General features: G+C 41.2%; 1 protein-coding gene across 1 annotated transcript in view; it reads left to right on the forward strand.

Annotated features, from left to right (window-relative positions):
* PTCHD1 (patched domain containing 1) overlaps window positions 1-19,342 on the forward strand; it is a 46,663-nt gene extending 27,321 nt beyond the window's left edge. The window contains exon 4 of the mRNA XM_073357350.1: window positions 17,048-19,342. Within this exon, the coding sequence (XP_073213451.1) occupies window positions 17,048-18,702 (1,655 nt within the window). The 3' untranslated portion in view covers window positions 18,703-19,342. The remainder of the gene's footprint in view (window positions 1-17,047) is intronic.
* The last annotated feature ends 1,226 nt before the right edge of the window (window positions 19,343-20,568 follow it).

Below are 20,568 nucleotides of genomic sequence, written 5' to 3' on the forward strand. Positions count from 1 at the left end.
GTGTACACTGTAGCTCACGAAAGCTTATGCTCAAATAAATTGGTTAGTCTCTAAGATGCCACAAGTACTCCTTTTCTTTTTTCAAAAATAAAATGAGACACCAAATTTGTATGGAATATAACTCATTTTGGACCTAAAGTGAATGACATTTCTCAAAATGAGAGACAACTGTGAGGTATGTGTAGGCCTGTCATCTTTGGGCAATCGGACAGGGTGCTGGGAGGGACAAAGGAAGAGAATCTGTGACTAGGCCTGTTGGGGCAAGGGTGACTGTGTAGGGACAGAGGTCCATGGCAGGTTCGGGGAGTTGCCTATAAATTTGGACATTTCAACTAAGTATCCAAGATAATCTCTAAACCTGAGATTTCCCCATCACTAAATTTACTCTGTCTCCTATTTTTATGAAGTTTTTCAATGTTATGGGCAGTTTACTGTATGGTTTTCTATGTTAATCTGTTCTATTCATTATCCTGGATGCAGGGCAAAAAGTATTTAAAGGGATAAAATTAGTGCATTATTGAATTATATTGGTTTCAGTTTTATTAGGCAGATGGGGAAATTGGAAGCGTTTAAACTACTCCATATTCCAGTAGACCATGGATCCAAAAAAGAAAAAACATAACCCAGAATCAAAGATGCTTTGGCTTCTGAATTCAGATCCAAAACCTAAGATTTTGCCCAAACTAAAATACACCCAGCCTCATTCCATCCTTTGGTAGTATTCCTGTGTACCATACCCAAACAGTGGTGTTTGGCTGTTGTGTTACACACAAAAATTATTTTTACATGGGCAGGTTGACACGGCCTCAGTTTTCTTTTTGATTGCTGTTGCTTCAATTTTATATATTTCATGTAAGGTCTGTCAAGAAAACTCATTTTATTCTCTGTTGAGAAGGTCAGCTCACAGTACCTTCTGCTCTTGCCTAACAGTTATTTTATTTAACTTTCATTTGCTAATCTCAAGTACTTTGAATATCAGTGGATAGAATAAAAGGACGAATCGGTAGTACTTTGCATATGGTGACATGACAGCAATGGGAATCTGTCTGGGAGGTCTGTCTTACCTTGTGCCTGCTGCCCTACGCCAGCTGCTGGCATTCATGCTGAAAGCTCTTCTCTCTTGATTAAACGTGGTTTGGCGCACCTGAATGCTAGGGAAACTTTCTCTGTTTGCTTTTGCTGTGTGTCTGCAGTACCAGTGTCCCCTTATGTTTCCTAGCAGCATGATTGAAGTCTCTCACATTCTATGCAACTCACCCCATTCCTCATGCAAGGTAAAGTATCCCTAGATATTCTGTGGTCCAAACCTCTGCACCATCCTCCATCCTCTGCAGCCACAGTATACTCCCCTCTTCTTCTCTGTATCCATAACAGGTGTGTGGTTAACCAAACAGAATGTTTCTCTTTCTGTTCCTTTCATGCTCTCTCCACAGCTAAGAACTCAGCCACAGTACTGTGTGTTGGAGGGGGTTTGCGCATTTTTCACACATTTCAATGTGAAAGACCACCCAGTGGCAGATTTTTGAGGGCACAAATGGCAATTAGGCCCCCAGCTCCCATTGAATATCAACATGAGTTAGACCCCTGGCTGTCTTTTGTGTCCTTGAAGATCTCCCCTTTAACAATCCAAAAGTTTGTTTTGAAGTGTAGACCAGTATTTATTAGTGATCAGCAAATCTCCAAAAAACTTTAAGAACAGATTCAGTTCAGAGAAGCATATAAAAAGTTTGGATCGTCATACATAAATAAATAACCAGCCAGCTAAAAGCACATAGCTAAAGAGCAGCACAAATCTTTTTCAATGTGCTAAAAGAAACATATGATCTGACATTTCAGCCTCAGCCAGTTCTCTCTCAGAGTGAGTGGAGTAATCCACAAGTTGAAATAGAATTGACATTCTGACGTTTAAACACCAAAACAAGCCTTTGACATGGAAGCGTATTGGATTATTTTCTTAAGACAAATATTTGAACTGTAGGAAAAAGTGGTTTTCTCAAACGGTTTTCTGCTACCAGATTAAATATTCAATTTAAATAAAAACAGATTTTGAACCATATTTTGCCTTGCTTATCTCTGCTTCTCAAAATAAACTTGTCTCTTAGATGTTTTTCTATTTATAAAATGTGCTGACATTTTGCTGTCACAATAACAAACACAAACATTGCATTGGATCAGTATCCAAAAATGAACGCTGCAAAAGAAACAGTTCCAACCCACATTAAAAATATCATCCTCTGAACTCCCAGTCTACCCAACCAGGTCTCTTGACTCCATTAAAGTCAATGGGACTACACAAAGGGCATAAAGTTAGCCATGTGCAAATGTCTTTGCTGGATCGGGTCATAATTCCTATACAAGCTCCACATGTAGAGCTTTTGTCCATTTATTTTAATTGGATTTGGTATGCTGCATCATACGCTGATTGGGAAACATAATATATGGATAGAGATTTTTTTGAAAGTGGACATGATTAAAATATGTTGTGTTCAAAGTTTAATGATTAAAACATAAAATAGAATCTATCAGATTATAGGTTTCTAGTGTTATTGCTCATGATCATATTAAAACTAGGAAGAGAGATTGTGACTAGATCATTGAAAAAAAAAAGAACTAGTTAAATTCATGGAGGATTGTTCCATCGATGGCTATTAGCCAAGATGGTCAGGGATGTAATCCCACGCTCAGATGACCCTACACCTCTGACTGCCAGAAACCAGGAGGGGAAGATAGGGTGAGTCTCGCCAAAGTTGCCCAGTTTTCTACTCTCCCCCTGAAGCTGTGGTACTGGCCGCTGGAGACTGGATACTGAGCTAGATGGACCAACGGTCTGACCCAGGATGGCTATTCTTATTTCACTCCAGTACTTTACACGTACTTCTCCTTTTCCATATTCCTCTATCTGTTATATAGATCAGGGTAGAGAGACAATGGAGATGAAGTATACATATCTTATGTGCATGTGTTTGTACATACTAAGGACTTACATCTAGACAGTAATTCTGGTTTGAATGGTACTACAGATAACATAGTTTGTTCTTTTTATAGCCATTCCTAAAGTGTATGTCCATTGTTATTTGTCTGTCATGATAAAATACTATTATTTATATTATAGTAATTTATATAAATATTTTCATTTTTAGCTTTAGAAAACTGACACCACTCACCCTGGTTTATTATTCTGTGATAGGAAATATTGGGGAAGAGTTGCATTTGCTAGAGCCCTCTTTGTGCAAGTTTGGGAGAGTAGAAATCAAAAAGGGTATGGCCTGACCAATATTAAGTGTTCCATCCCAGAACAGAAAGTTGGCCCTATGCCGCCTTTCCAAAAAGGTGCATTCTTCAGCAACGTAGGATGGGTGAAATATTCTGTGTCTACTGTGGAACACCCAAATGACCGAGGATGAAATTCATCCCGGGCAGAGGGCCCACACAAGTCCTATTCACCACCTAAATGCCATATCAAGTATTTTGAGGGCTTGTGTGGGTCCTAAGTGATACATAAGGCTTGTGCTAGTGAATTTCACCGTGAATGTGCAAGATAAAGTAGTGTATCAAGCAGTTTGACTAATGGCACATGCATGTCTGTTCCAAAGATCCAAATACTATAAGGTGAGTGCACAACTGGTTGAAAGACCATTCTCAAAGAGTAGTTATCTCTCACTGTCATACTGGGAGGGTATATCTAGTGGGGCTGCACATGGCTCAGTCCTGGGTCCGGTACTATTCAATATTTTCATTTATGACTTGGATAATGGAATGGAGAGTAGGTTTATAAAAAATTGTAGATGATGCCAAGCTTGCAGGGGTTGCAAGCACTTTGGAGGACAGGATTAGAATTAAAAATGACCTTAAACTGGAGAATTGGTCTGAAATCAACAAGATAAAGATAAGTGCAAAGTACTGCACTTAGGAAGGAAAAAAATCAAATGCACAACTACAAAATGGAGAATAACTGGATAGCGGTAGTACTGCTAAAAGGGAGGGGGGGCTATAATGGAGCAAAACTGAATATGAGTCAACAGTGTGATGCAATTGCGAAAAAGGCTAATATTCTGGGGTGCATTAACAGGAGTTATCCCACTCTACTCAGTACCAGTGAAGCCTCAGCTGGAGTACTGTGTCCGGTTCTGTGTGCACACTTTAGGAAACATGTGGACAAACTGGAGAGAGTTCTGAGGAGAGCAACAAAAATGATTAAAAGGTTCAGAAAACCTGAGCTAGAGCAAAGGCTACAAAAAACTGGACAGTTTAGTCCTGAGAAAAGACAACTGAGGGGGGACCTGATAACAGTCTCCAATATGTTAAAGGCTGATATAAAAAGAAGAGTGGTCAGTTGTTCTCCTTGTCCACTGAAGGTAGGACAAGAAGTAATGGGCTTAATCTGCAGTAAGGAGATTTAGGTTAGGTATTAGGACAAACTTTCTAACTATAAGGGTAATTAACCTCTGGAATAAGCTTCCAAAGTAGGTTGTGGAATCCCCATCATTGGAGGTTTTTAAGAACAGATTAGACAAACACCTGTCAGGGATGGTCTAGATTTATTTGATCCTGCCTCAGTGCTGGACTTGATGCCTTCTTTTGGTCCCTGCCAGCCCTACATGTCTATGATTTTATTATATTCTTCCTTGAGGTCCACAGACCCAGAAGAATGTTGTCCTCTAAGAAGAGCAAGCTATTGTACATTTGCTATAGTTTTCCTTATCAGCATGCATTGATCATGTTTGTACATGACAACTTTTACCTCTCACCAGTGTTCCTCTCTCAGTGCAACTAATTAACTGTGTGTAAATGCTGCAACATAGTCAACACAATCGCTACACAGGTGGACATTGTTAAACATTTCAATCTCTATTCCTTTTCTCCCAAATGGATCCCATATAGGACTCAGACAGACAATGTATCTGGAAACAAGGAGCCAGATTCTTAGTTCATGTAAATGAAAATCTGGCCAATGCACTCTAATTTTTGATCCATAGAATAAACCAATGAATGAACCCTAAACTGGGATGGATATGGGCATACCTGGGTTTGTGACTATGATAATGATAAAAGAGTAGAGTTATGAGCTTCTGTCAGGAAGGCAGCCATGTTTCAGACTTGGACAGCAGATAAGGTAGTATATGGTTTGCTGCCATCTGCAGTGTGGACATAAATGTTGTAGAGTGCTACCCAGGCCAGTAAACAGTTACAAACTCAGTAAAAAATGATAGTATAAATTAACTGTGGTTCTAGTTCAATCAGCTTCTTTGAATTTTATTTTTCTCGTCAGGAAGATTTTATCTAAACTGTGTGCTCACTCTTTTGCTCTATGTGCATGTTCATGAACATTTTGAGACTGCTATTCACTGGTGTGTTTTAAGTTCCAACCATATTTGAAGGGAGAGGTCACACCTGGCAAGTCAGATAAGATTTTTACTTTGTCTTTGATTGGCTGTTCTTAACCCTGGTGATCAGGAAGGCCAGCAGTGGCCTTTTCACTTAGCTTCACAGAGGGTGGAGCTGGGTTTTAGGTGAGCTGTCTGATCCTGCTGGAAAAATTATGGAGCGAATCATCCCAGGCTCTTTGTCTAATTCTGGAATGCAGTCACGTAGCTGAGCAGAGCACAGTTTTATTTTTTATTCTATCAGCTAGTGGAATCTAGTGTGTCTTCATTATATCATATACTATTACCTTTCTAGTTTTGTAAAAGAAAATTCCCTGGGCCTGATTCTGATATCCCTTACCTAGGTTAGCTCTTTTGACTTCAGTGGAATTATTTTGGATTTACACGGATGTAAGTGAGATCAGAATCAGGCCACCTGAATCCATGTGCAGCAGTTTCCCACACATGCATAAACCTTGCATCAACATCCATATCTAGTCCCTGTGACTGATTATCCCAGGAAGACAGTAGCCCAGATTAGCTCATTATTATTCTTAGTCTTTAATGCAGAGGTCAATCATTATTAATGTTTTGTGTACAAGTGTGCTAAGATGGGGCAAATAAAACTAATTATTCATAAAATCATGGGTGGAGTTTGGGGGGCAGGGTGGGGCATTGCACCCCCAAAACTGCAAGCATCAGGCAGGCAGCCTGAGTGTGCAATGAGTTCTGCAGAGGAGACAGGAGACTTCTCCCAGCTTGGGCCCCTGTGAGGCAGGGAGTCAGAATTTTGTTTATAAACAGTATCAGAGGGGTAGCTGTGTTAGTCTGTATCCACAAAAACAATGAGGAGTCTGGTGGCCCCTTAAAGGCTAACAGATTTATTTGGACATAATCTTTCATGGGTAAAAACCCCACTTCTTCAGGTGCAGGGAGTGAAAATTACAGATACAGGCATAAATATATTAGCACAAGAAGAGAAGGGAGTTACCTTACAAGTGGAGAGCCAGTGTTGACAGGGCCAATTCAGTCAGGGTGGATGTGGTCCACTCCCAATAATTGATGAGGAGGTGTCAATACCAAGAGAGGGAAAATTGCCCTTGTAGTGAGCCAGCCACTCCCAGTCCCTATTCAAGCCCAAATTAACGGTGTAAAGTTTGCAAATGAATTGTAGCTCAGCAGTTTCTCTTTGCAGTCTGCTTTTAATTTTTTTTGTTGAAGGATGTGTACTTTTAAATCTGTTATTGAGTGTCCAGGGAAATTGAAGTGTTCTCCTACTGGCTTTTGTATGTTGCCATTCCTGATGTCCGATTTGTGTCCATTTATTCTTTTATGTAGAGACTGTCCGGTTTGGCCTATGTACATGGCAGAGGGGCATTGCTGGCACATGATGGCTTATAGCACATTGGTAGATGTGCAGGTGAATGAGCCTCTGATGGTGTGGCTGATGTGGTTGGGTCCTATGGTGGTGTTGCTAGAGTAGATATGGGGACAGAGTAGGCAACGGGGTTTGTTATAGGGATTGGTTCCTGGGTTAGTGTTTCTGCGGTGTGGTGTGTGTTTGCTGGTGAGTATTTGCTTCAGGTTGGGGGGCTGTCTGTAAGCGAGGACTGGCCTGCCTCTCAAGGTCTGGGAGAGTGAGAGATCGTTTTCCAGGATAGGTTGTAGGTCGTTGATAATGTGCTGGAGAGGTTTTAGCTGGGGGCTGTACATGATGACCAGGGGTGTTCTGTTGTTTTCCTTGTTGGGCCTGTCCCGTAGTAGGTGACTTCTGGGTACCCCTCTCGCTCTGTCAATCTGTTTCCTCACTTTCCCAGGTGGGTATTGTAGTTTAAGAATGCTTGATAAAGATCTTGTAGGTGTTTGTCTCTATCTGAGGGATGGGAGCAAATACAGTTGTATCTTATTGGCTGTAGACAATGGATTGTGTGATGTGTCCTGGGTGGAAGCTGGAGGCATGTAGGTAAGTATAGTGGTCAGTTGGTTTCCAGTATAGGGTCAGTAGGTTTCTGGTATAGCCAGTAGGAGAACACTTCAATCTCCCTGGACATTCAATAACAGATTTAAAAGTAAACATCCTTGAACAACAACAAAACTAAAAAACAGACTGCAGAGAGAAACTACAGAGCTACAATTCATTTGCAAATTTAACACCATTAATTTGGGCTTGAATAGGGGCTGGGAGTGGCTGGCTCACTACAGAAGCAGTTTTCCCTCTCTTGGTATTGACACCTCCTCATCAATTATTGGGAGTGCACCACATCCACCCTGACTGAATTGGCCTTGTCAACACTGGGTCTCCACTTGTAAGGTAACTCCTTTCTCTTCATGTACCAATATATTTATACCTGTATCTGTAATTTTCACTCCATGCATCTGAAGAAGTGGGTTTTTTACCCACAAAAGCTTAGTCTTTAAGGAGCCACCAGACTCCTTCTTGTTTATAAACAGAGTGATTAACAGGTAATTAAGATAAGAAAGGGCTGTTAGGGTGTTTCCTAAAGTTAAATGATCTGTTCCAAGCTTGATGAACTGCAAAAAGAAAGTAGCCTACATGATAGAAAGTAATTGTAGATTTTTCTACAATTATTTCAGTTGTTGGATTCAAGTAACAAAGTTACTAATTTTTTTTGAGATGATAACTGATTTTTTAGACAAAGGAAATGCAGTAGATATAATCTACCTGGAAGTTAGTAAGGCATTTGATACAGTTCCACGTGAGAATTTATTAGTTAAATTGGAGAAGATGGGGACTAATATGAGAACTGAAAGGTGGATAAGGAACTGGTTGAAGGGGAGACTCCAATGGGTCATACTGAAAGGTGAACTGTCAGGCTAAAGGAAGGTTACTAGTGGAGTTCTTCATCAGTCTTGGGACCAATCTTATTTAACATTTTTATTACTGACCTTGGCACAAAAAGTGGAAGTGTGCTAATAAAATTTGCGAATGACACAAAGTTGGGAGGTATTGCCAATGTGGAGGAGGACCAGAATATCATAGAAGAAGATCTGGATGACCTTGTAAACTGGAGTAGTAGAAATGGGATGATTCTTAATAGTGCAAAGGGCAAGGTCATGCATTTAGGGACTAACAACAAGAATTTTTGCTGTAAGCTGGGGACTTATCAGTTTGAAGTGACAGAGGAGGAGAAAGACGTGGGTGTACTTGTTGATCACAGGATGACTATGAGCTGTGAATGTGATGCAGCCGTGAAAAAGGCTAACATGGTCTGGGGTGCATCAGGCCAGGTATATCCAGTAGAGACAGGAAAGTGTTAGTACCATTGTGTAAGGCACTGGTGAGACCTCATCTGGAGCACTGTGTACAATTCTCATCTCCCATGTTTAAGAAAGATTAATTCAAACTGGAACAGGTGCAGAGAAGGGCTACTAAGATGATCTGAGGAATCGAAAACCTACCTCATGAGAAGAGACTCAAAGAGCTTGGCTTGTTTAGCCTACCCAATAGAAGGCTGAGGAGAGATATGATTGCTCTCTATAAATACATCAAAGTGATAAATACCAGGGAGGGAGAGGCATTATTTAAGTTAAGCACCAATGTGGACCTCAAAACAAATGGATATAAACTGGCCATCAACAAGTTTTAGCCTTGAAATTAGGTGAAGGTTTCTAACCATCAAAGGAGTGAAATTCTGGAGCAGCCTCCCAAGGGGAGCAGTGGGGGCAAAAAACCTAACTGGCTTCAAGACTGAGCTTGATAAGTTTATGGAGGGGGTGGTATGACAGGACTGCCTACAATGGTGTGTGGCCCATCAGCAACTGTAGCAAAAATCCTGTAGCAAAAAGCCCAATGTCTGTAGATGGGACACTAGATGGGGTGGTTTCTGAGTTACTACAGATAATTCTTTTCCAGGTATCTTCTTGGTGGATCTTGCCCACATGCTCAGGGTCTAACTGATCACCATATTTGGGGTTGGGAAGGAATATTCCCCTGGGTCAGACTGGCAGAAACCCTGATGGTTTTTCGCTTCCTCTGCAGCATGGGGCATGAGTCACTTGCAGGTTTAAATTAGTGTAAATGGTGAATTCTCTGTAACTTGAAGTCTTTAAATAAGGAGGTGAGGACTTCAGTAACTCAGCCAGAGGTTAGGGGTCTATTACAGGAATGGGTGGGTGAGGTTCTGTGGCCTGCAACATGCAGGAGGTCAGACTAGATAACCATGATGGTCCCTTCTGACTTTAGTAAGAGTATCTGAAAAAGAATATACATTACAATTTTAAACCTAACCAGTGTCCCATAAGTGACTTGCCACAAGATGTCAGAACATGTAAGTATTAGAACTGAGTAGGTCTAATATTTATTTAATTTTCTTTCTTGATATAGGAATTAAATATAGTGCTCCTGTCAGATAATTTCTAAGTTATTATCTGCAAAAAAAAAAAAAAAAAAGAGAGAGAGAGAGTTTTCAGTTGCCTAAGTAGCCCCTGGAATCACAGTTAAAGTTCCCGCCCTCCCCCCAAAAAAATCTGAAATGGTGTCCCTGTGTGGTGGCACAGAATTTTTTTCCCTCCCCCTGCCCCGCCCCACCCATGCACGTCCCTGTTGGCTTGACTGGAGCCACCCTCCAAAATATAGAAGTCAAACTACACCTAAGCATAAAATGCTACCATGTGTAACAGACAGCCATGGAAGAGTAGAACTTCCTCCTCCATCTTTAGCGGGTGTCGCACTTTCCAAGGATAGTAAACAAACACTTGAAACCAACACAGGGCAGTTCCACACCACAACGTACTGCTATATTCTATCTATGTGCCTGTAAAACTAAAGTTATGTCTATACTCGCGTTTTTGTCGGTAAAACTTTTGTCGGGCAGGGGTGTGAAAAAACACATGCACCCCCCGCCTGACAAATGTTTTACTGACAAAAGCACTGGTGTGGACAGCGCTATGTCAGCGGGAGACACTCTCCCACCAACATGGCTACCACTCCTCATTAGGGGTGGTTTAATTATGCCGGCAGGAGAGCTCTCTGCTGCTGGCATAGAGCGGCTACACGGGAGACCTTGCAGAAGCACAGGAGCAGGGGTACAGCTGTGCCGCTGTAAGGCTCGTAGTGCAGACATAGCTTTGTGAAAGGGAACTAATATTTGATTCCCAGTCTCTCTCCCTGTTTTCCTTTCCTTTAAATACATACATTGAATCTTTTTATGGGGGCTGTGAGAAAACCCACATAATTTTTGTATAAAATTAAAGAGAGCACATTGCATTCTTTAAACAAAGACAATCTAACAGCAGCTGTTATTTTAGGCTGGCAGTGTTGCCTAGTGGAGAGAGCACTGGACTGGGACTCAGGAGACCTGCCACGGGGCAATTCATTTCACTTCCCTGTGCCTCAGTCTCCGTGTTGTAAAATAAGGATAATGATACTGACCTCCTTGATAAAGTACTTTGAGACCCTGATGAAAAGTGCTGTGTAAGAGCGAGGTATTATTTATTACCTTATTTTCTAAAGACAAAGATGAGTGAGATAAAAACCCCAGGCTGCTGCAGAAAGTACAGTCGAAATGTGTACAGCCTGAATTCACAGAAGGGCTTAAGCACTGCAACACAGACATGCATACACGCTCCCTCCCTCAGCCATTTTGTGTGGAGTTAGGTATACTTGGACCACACCTACTGGATGGCGTCCCATTCGGTGAGAAAGGTGGGGCAACACCTGTCTTAACCTGATTTGAGGATCAAACTGGAGTTTAGGTGTGAGATACGTATTCTGGGATTCCTGCCTGAGGCAGAAATACTGCAGACATTTACGCACCGAGTGAGTTTAGGCACCTACAGGTTTAGGCAGCAGCTGTGTAGGGGTTTTGTGGATTGCAGTAGCACCTAAATCAGGGGTGACTCTCTGTGACTCTGGGCCTACTCTCTGAGCTGCTTTAATCAGTATTGCTGTGATGGATCTCGAGCAACAGCAAACATGACAAGGGGAATCCTGTGTCCCAAAGGACTGGCTCTTTAGTGCAACAAGAGGATTTTTGCCTGACTTTCTCCAGTGCTATTATTAGTTATTTGTATTATTGTGGTGCCTAAGAGCGCCAATCACAGACCAGGACCCCATTGTGCTAGGTTTTGTAGAAACACAGAACAGACAGTCCCTCGCTCTCATTTTTCCAATACCTCATTGTCATTCCTCCAACAACCTCATTTTCCCCTTCAGATCACACTCTCCAGCCTCCACAGCCCTGTCTTGGCTCTATCTCTACTCATCTTCCTATTACTGGTGCCAGCTAATGCCACCAGGTCCTGCACCATCATGTCTCACTTTTCCTCTCCACCCAGAGTGAATAAATATTTGAGAGCGTATTCACGGCTCATTTATTATTGCTATTTACACAAAAGATTGGTTAAAAAGAGTTGTGAATAGTGAACAAACTGGTATAAACAGAAAAGGGGACTCTGCCTGATGATACAGTTAAAGTCACCCAGCCAAACAACAAAATCAATACCTTTTGATCTAGGTGACCAAGTGGAGGGTACACACAGTGAACTATGAATAGTAAGTAAATGTTTGTAGTGAACAGTTTGCTAATAACCCATTGGCTAAATGTGTTCGCACATTATTTACTGCACAATTGTGAAAAACAAATCAGTACAAATAATGTATTGGATAACTAATTAGCAGGAAAAGGTTTAAAATAACAGGATTATTTATTTGCAAGGAATGATTTGATCACCTCTAGCTGATGGCTTATAGGACAGACATCATAACATTGAGAGAGAGAGGAGCAATAGAAGTCAAAAATAGATGGGCAGATGGTGGTAAAAATGGAGAACATGAAATCAGCATAACCATAGAAGGAAAGCCAAATTCGTACAAAATGCCTCCATACACTGGACAACAAGAGCTGATCTTTAACATGCTGTGCCTAATTACCATATGAAATTAAGGCCTGCTCCTTTCCATGGACTTCTGTGGGCACTGCATCAGGCCCTGCGTGTGACTGCATGTAAAAACTGTGACTTTGGGTTAGACAATTAAGGACACTTCGCAGACTTCCCATTTTGAAAATTAGGCCTTCACTACCCTTCACAAATACTGTATGTTACAGAGCATGGTTGAGAAATACACAAAATTCAAACCGAAAATACCAATCCATAATGTACGGAATGTATATAAGACAAAAAAAGTAACCCATAAAATAGGATGATATGCGAGGCAATCATTTTTTTCAGTTAGCTTTCTAGATTATATGCATTTGAGCCTCACTCATTTACTTTAATCATTTTATTAATCCAGTTCCTTTTCAAGTTATCCTCCACAATTATGTAAAAGCAAAGTAGAAAAAGTATCCTAAAGTATTCTATTATTAAAATTTGTCCTTGTTGTAAATGGCAATCAGAAGCATAGGCGCAGAAATGAGGGGTATGTGGGTTGCTGCAGCATCCCCAGGTTTTATGAGTGGCCACGGGCCCCATGCCCAGGGCTCCACTCCCCGGCTTGTGTCCCTGGGTTCAGCCCCATGCCCCGCTCCCCAGCCACTGGCTCCACACATAAAACCTGGGGGTGCTTGCCATGCCTATGCCCTCCTCCCAGCCCTCTGTCTGCACTCCGCTCCCCAACCCCTCATCTGGGCTCGGGTCCTGGCCTCCGGCCCCACTCCCCAGCTGCTGGTCCTGTACCTGGGGCCCATGCCCAGGGCCCCACCCACCAGCCCCACTCCCTGGCCACTGGCCCTGTGCCTGCCTGGTCGCACCCCCCACTCTCAGGCCTCTGCTCCTGGGGCCCCACGCACCTGGCTCCATTCCTGGGGCCCCGCACAGCCGGGGCTCTGCTCTTGGCCCTGCACGTGGGGTCCCTGCTGCTGGCCCCTGCCTGGGGATCCACTCCTGCCCCCACACTCGCCCCCAGCTGTGGCCTCGGCCACCTTAATCCCTTAATCCTCTTGGTCCCCCCAGAGACACAGTCCTTCCCAGCCTCAACTCGGGGGGGTGGCAGCACGGACAGGAGTAAGGGGGCTGGCTTTCAGCACCCCCTCTACTAAAAATGTTCCAGCGCCACTGATCAGAAGTCAGTCATCAGACATTACTATTATCCAAAACATACAAACAAAAATCAGACCTTGCATCATTTTTAACTATATCTAAATTTTGGTGTATTGTAAGGACTAAAGCCTTCCAAATTAATGCTTCTGTTTGAAATTGTTATGCAAGACCTTATTATTGCTGGAGCATTTTTTTTTAAAATGTGTTCAAACTAAAGCTCATGGTGAAAGTAATTTGTAATACGATGCTGCGTGGAATAGTCAGACATGCCTGTCTGCAGGACTTATGGGAACCATAAAGAGATTAAACCTCTCATTCCTTGCTTTGGCAAGTGATCCGTGACTTTTAAATAAAGGTCAATCTGTCTTTACAAAGAACACAGTGAAAGCAAGTTTAATAGTTTTCCCTACTGAACCTAGAACATAACTATTTAAAACATAATTAACAACGGGGTGTCAGTCGCTGATTGTACTTTTTCCTTTTTCTATGTCTGGGAAGTTTTGGCATCCCCAATTAGTTTTAATAGGGGGCACTGTACTAGCTATCAAATTGACAGTCTTGACCTGCCCTCCAGAAGCAGCTGTAAAACAATATTTGGACAAATTAAGATAAATGCCTCATTGGAAATATGACTAATGTTACTACAAAATGGATATTCATGTTTTATGCCATGATGTAGATTTTTTTTAATCTGATATGCATGAGGGCAAGCACTCTGTTACTGTAAATAAGAGACGCTGGAGAGAAAAGACACTAGTTACATTAACTCATTTTAGTTCCATATTTCAAATTTCTCTGTTGTTTAAAAGTATCTGTGAATAGTGATTTCATTGTTTTCCGTTATTACCAGAATGGACAGCCATGCCATCAGCTCAAAACTTAGATATGCTAATTCCTGCAACAAGGCCAGGGTTGTTATTATCAGTTTTGTGGATAATCTGATTATGTAAAGGGGGCTGACTATAAGAACTACTTAGGCAGGGGTGTCAAACATACAGCCCACAGGCCAGATCTAGCCAATGGTATGTATGTATGTGGCCTTCATGACACACACATGCTCAAGCATCGATTTATTTTTTAAGAAAATTTTCAGCGCTAATGGTGGCAGAGATAACCTTCCAAATGTAAACCAAATGTAATCAATGCAAAGATGTCTGCCCAAGTTTGCAGACAGTATGAAACAGTAGTGCAGAGATGGAATGCCTCGGACCCTGAATCAATTATTACAATCCAATTTACACTTCGATGCCCTCATTAAATACGTTTTAATCACTGAACATTGGTAGGGGAAGGAATGAGGATGAAGATGAGAGCAAAGCAAGCCTACTGGGTTGGGAATTGGGCGTTGCTGAAGAGAAGGAAATGCAGAGAAAAAAGCAGAGTAGACTCACAAAGGCAGGGAGGGGGAGAAACACAAAGAAAGCAGGAAGGGAAAGGAAGAAAAACAAAAGGGAGATACAGTGGCTGGCCCAAAGGGGAAGTCTTATCACTGAATGACAAATGCAACAAGAAGAAGAAATCATAACTAACTAAATTTTTAGGCCCAAATTCACAAAGGGAGTTAGGCACGAGTCACCTAAGCTAGCCAGTGGGAGATGCTGACAAGAGGGGAGTATCCTAAACCCCACCCCGCTCAGAGTCAGGCACCTAAGTTTCCTGACTCTAGGAAGGAGGATCCCAGTTTGTGGCTCACCAGTGAGACAGTCACTTCTCTGCAGTCTGGACTTAGCACCGAAGTCAGTTTCTGAGAGAATGAGTTAGATCCTGCCCCACGCCACACAAAAGAGCCAGAGAAGGTGGTGTCACCACCACCCCATCTTATAACCTCTAGCTCAGTGGTTAGAGCACTCACCAGTGATGTGGGAGACCCATGTTCAGTTCATCCCTCTGCTGAGGGGGAGAAATGATTTGAACAGGGGTCTCTTAACCCTTTCAGGGTGGGGCTCTAACCACTGAGCTATGGGATATTCTGATGTGGGAATCTCTCCTGTTGAAGCTGTTCCACTGTGGATAAACACTTAAAGAGTCATTGGGTGAGAGAGTGTGAGCATGATTCTTCAGGTTAGTGGTCAGAGGACTCACCGGGGAGTGGGAGACCCAGTCCCACTGCTACAATAAATCCCACCCTTAGTTCCCACATAAAAACCATATTTTCATTTGATCTCTGTGCAAACTTCAAACTGAAACCAATGGGCATTCCACTATGAGAAGTATACAGTCCAGAATATGCACCCAGGCCCATAATTAGCTTAGAATTTAGCCTGGGGGAGGGCTCAAGGAATTGTTAAAGGGGTGCAGAGACACTGTCAAATCATCCAAGCCTAGGACTAGTATCCCAGAAATCCTGAGTCTAAACACTGACGCCCCTTCAGGAGTCACTCTATCTCAGTTTTCCTAGATCAAATCAGTTTAGTACTTACGTACTTCCCAGGAGTGTATTTTTAGAGTTGATTAGGTATCCATCAGCTGGCATTTTACAAACTTCAACTTATTTCTAAACATTATTTTTACAGAACTTTTCTCCTCTAAAATACGTCTAGTTGTGTCTCATAACTGTTCCCATCTGATAGCTCTTTGGTGATGTATGTAAACTGAATCTGTGTTCACAGTTTAGTTCTGCTGCAAATGAGTAGATGTCCACATCACCAAAACCATCATCACAATTGGTACCTTTGTTGGCAGGTCACAATAGAGAGACCAAGGATTTAATGGGCATATAGGACAAAAGAACCAGAGACACAGGGAAAGCCATGCATTTTGCCAATCCTATATTTGTTCTGTGGTTAAACAGAGGATTTCAGTCTCCAGGTCTTTCAGTTCAGCTCTTTCATGAACACTATATTTATTTTAAGAGGTAATTAAATAAATTACAACATTTAGGGTTTGTTGAAAAATTAAATGGATCTGCATTTAGTTTTGCAAACTGTGTAAGTATACACATTAAAGTAAGGAAAATAAAGCATTATGTAGTTTTGTACATATAAGCTTGTTATAATCCTCATTAATTCTGCTTTTGTAAAATTTATTCATGCTTTTTTGTTTGCTACATTTCTATGATTTATCTTTTTTTTAGCCAGAGGATGTGGCAAGGGACTGGGAAAGTCTGTGATTGATTCACCCAGCAAAACTCAACTCAGATACAGCATTCCTTCACTTTATTTTTTCCTAGTTTTTCAGCAAGAAGACCAAATAATGCCCAAGCTCATCCGGTTCCTAATCACTTGTTCTAATCACTAGTCAGATCTCACCACCTTAAAACATTACAAACTTATTGAATTTCAAAGCATCCTCCATCTCAGGCGCTCTTGAAAACTAAAACCAATGTCTGAGAAAAACAAGTATTTTACCTGGTTACCACCAACCCAGTAACACAGATGTGTGGAAACTCTAGTGAATTCTTTACAAAGACATTAGGCTTCCACATGTTGATCCTTACCAAAAATACATGATGAAAATACTTGGGTTTGCTAACGGCTTTTTTCATGATTAATGTGCTTCTGCAATTTACAAAATCTTAATATTTTTTATTCCACAAGACCTTTGCTACTTAAATTATAACTGGGGGCCAATTATAACTCCTTTGTGCCTTTTAGCATGTCCATGTTAAAATTTTTCCATGCTGTTTTGCCCTTCCTGACTAAAAAGATACAGACCTTAAACACTTGCTTTGTTCTTTATTCTAGGTCATGGGTTATATGGGACTTTTGAAATGTTGTCCTCCTGGAGGAAAACTAGAGAAGACCAACATGTTAAAGAGAGAACTGCAGCTGTGTTTGCAGACTCCATGCTCTCCTTTTCTCTCACCACTGCCATGTACCTGGTCACTTTTGGAATAGGTGCCAGTCCCTTCACTAACATTGAAGCAGCTAGGATTTTCTGCTGCAATTCCTGTATTGCAATTTTCTTCAACTACCTCTACGTACTCTCCTTTTATGGGTCCAGCCTGGTGTTTACTGGCTACATAGAAAACAACTACCAGCATAGTATCTTCTGCAGAAAGGTACCAAAGCCAGAGGTGTTGCAAGAGAAGCCTGCGTGGTATAGGTTTCTTCTGACAGCCAAATTCAGCGAGGACACAACCGATTCAGAGGAACCAAATACTTACGAAAGTCATCTTTTGGTGTGTTTCCTCAAACGCTATTACTGTGACTGGATAACAAACACTTATGTCAAGCCTTTTGTAGTTCTCTTTTACCTTGTTTATATTTCCTTTGCCTTAATGGGCTACCTGCAGGTCAATGAAGGGTCAGACCTTAGTAACATCGTAGCAACCGCGACACGAACCATTGAATACACTACTGCCCAGCAAAAGTATTTCAGTAACTACAGCCCAGTCATTGGGTTTTATATCTATGAGTCAATAGAATATTGGAACACAAGCGTTCAAGAAGATGTGCTAGAGTATACGAAAGGGTTTGTGAGGATATCTTGGTTTGAGAGCTATTTAAATTATCTAAGGAAACTCAACATATCTACTGGATTGCCCAAAAAGAATTTTACTGACATGTTGAGGAACTCATTCCTGAAAGCCCCCCAGTATGCCCATTTTTCAGAGGATATCATCTTTTCAAAGAAGTACAACAATGAAGTTGATGTAGTGGCTTCTAGGATGTTCTTGGTGGCTAAGACAATGGAAACCAAGAGAGAAGAACTTTATGATCTCCTGGAAACCTTGAGGAAACTCTCTCTCACATCCAAGGTGAAATTCATCGTTTTCAATCCATCATTTGTGTACATGGATCGTTATGCCTCCTCAGTGGGAGCCCCCTTACAAAACTCCTGCATCAGTGCTTTATTTCTGCTCTTCTTCTCGGCATTCCTGGTGGCAGACTCTCTAATCAATGTCTGGCTCACTCTAACTGTTGCCTCAGTCGAATTTGGAGTCATAGGTTTCATGACCTTGTGGAAAGTGGAACTGGACTGTATTTCTGTGTTGTGCTTAATTTATGGGATTAATTATACAATTGACAACTGTGCACCACTGTTATCAACCTTTATCCTGGGCAAAGATTTCACAAGAACTAAATGGGTAAAAAATGCCCTAGAAGTGCACGGGGTAGCTATTTTACAGAGCTACCTCTGCTATATTGTTGGTCTGATTCCTCTTGCAGCTGTGCCTTCAAATCTGACCCGTACACTGTTCAGGTGCTTGTTTTTAATAGCATTAGTCACCTTCTTTCACTGCTTTGCCATTTTACCTGTGATACTGACTTTTGTGCCACCATCCAAGAAAAAAAGGAAAGAGAAGAAGAATCCTGAAAACCGTGAGGAAATAGAGTGTGTCGAAATGGTGGATATGGATAGTACCCGAGTGGTTGACCAAATTACAACAGTTTGACTTGCTTGTTTGTTGTCTTTTCACAGTAGGTCTTATTGAGAGAAAAGAGATCATTATTGACTAAATATTGGATTTTTGATTTTTCTTTTCCTAAACTAAAACCAAGAATAGCCAAAATGGTGGGGGGAGGAAGGGAAATTGTACATTAATTGGCCTCCATAACAAAGGTATTATTAGTGAAAGAATTTATACACACACACAAAGAGTGTGAATTTTAGTCCCTTGACGTAAGATCTAATAAGGGAAGATCGGTTACTAAGAACTGTTCTGCCATCTCTATACTGCAGATACAGCTATTATTATTGCTGAGCCCAATCAAATTGAAAGGTCAACTGTCAAGGCTGAAGTAACGCTCAGTGTTCATCCGGAGGTAAAGGCTTTACAAACTTTCTGCACAGCAATAATTCAGCTCAATGAGTCAGCTCTGATAGGTCTTAGCCATCACATTGAACTTTTCTTTTCTCTTTTCCTCGAATGAAAACAGTCGTGCAAGTTTGTATAACAGAAAGCAAATTTAACTAGGGAAGAAGGCTGTATGCAGCAACCAGACACTTTCAGAACAAATTTGTGTTACAAATCATTTTCTTTTCTAAAAATACAGTTATTTTAAAATGTAATTCATCCCCAAGAACATTTTTAAAGTCATGGTTTTTGTAGCTGTTCCTTTTTAAAAAAACAAAAACAAAAAATGTCAGTGACTCTGGTATGGTAGAAGATGTACAATTCTATTTTATGAATGACTTGCTACTAGTTAAACAAGGGATCTGCTTTACCAACTGTAGTTTTGTTAGTACTGTACTAACATATGCCACTGGCTCTAACAGCAGATAAAAGATGGTGTACTGAATACTTCAGCACCAAAATCCATGAAACAAGCCTCAAATACCTAATGTCACCAAGGAAAAGTGAATGTTAGGGCTCCTTTAATAAGAGTCTCTTTCAGGCCATTCACTCGTAATGCACACTAAGAGGATTAATGGATAGTTTTACGTAATGTATAACTTAATCCCTCAATCTTCCTAGAGTAGCTGTAAAGCAATAGCCTTTACAGTTATGGGCTCTTCCAGGAGACAGCAGACCACAATGAGAGTTATATATTACAGTTCAAAGGTAGGACCACACTAACGGTATCATGTTTAACTGTCTCCCCAAAGAACCTGTATCAAAGGGGCCTATTGAAAACACCACATTTTTTTTTTTTACATATCTGAATCTTTTTGGAGCATTCTGTTCTAAATTAATAATTATGTCAGCATCCGTGATGTGGAGTAATGTGGATAAAGAAGCATCCTCATCCCCACCCCCACTTAAGAACCACAGGACACTGTTGTGCGGTTTTATACCAACCAGTCAGACCCCCTTCTGGGAACATAGATCAACTGACTTGGTTTTGCTAGAGCAGTCTAAATTAGTCAACTAAAACCAGTAACATGCAGCTGGCTTTTGTGTGAGATGTTTGAGTGACTATTCTCTGTTAACATCTGTCCAGAAAGTAAAAGTACTTGAAAGTATTTCAATAACTGGGAAATTGTTCACTTAAATCATGGGTTGTGGAACTCAAACTGATGTTTTCAGGTGCTGTGTGGCTTGGGCTAACCAGGGTGCTTTAGTTTCAGGAGGCTGCATGTGTTACACAATGATTAGTGCATCCATTGTAATGAATTGGTGGTTTGCCCATCACTGCCTAGTACCATGCTTTAGCACGAATTCAAAATGGCTCCCATTAGACCTGTATGAAATCCTCAGTTTCCATTTTGTGAATTTTAATTTTCAAAGAGATATTTCTTACAACTTTTTGCTTAGCCAAAAATTCAGACCTTTTACCATGAAGCAAAGTTTGATGACTATCTAAGAGCAACTGGAAGC

Source organism: Lepidochelys kempii, chromosome 1, assembly GCF_965140265.1.
Source record: "Lepidochelys kempii isolate rLepKem1 chromosome 1, rLepKem1.hap2, whole genome shotgun sequence".
Taxonomy (NCBI): domain Eukaryota; kingdom Metazoa; phylum Chordata; order Testudines; family Cheloniidae; genus Lepidochelys; species Lepidochelys kempii.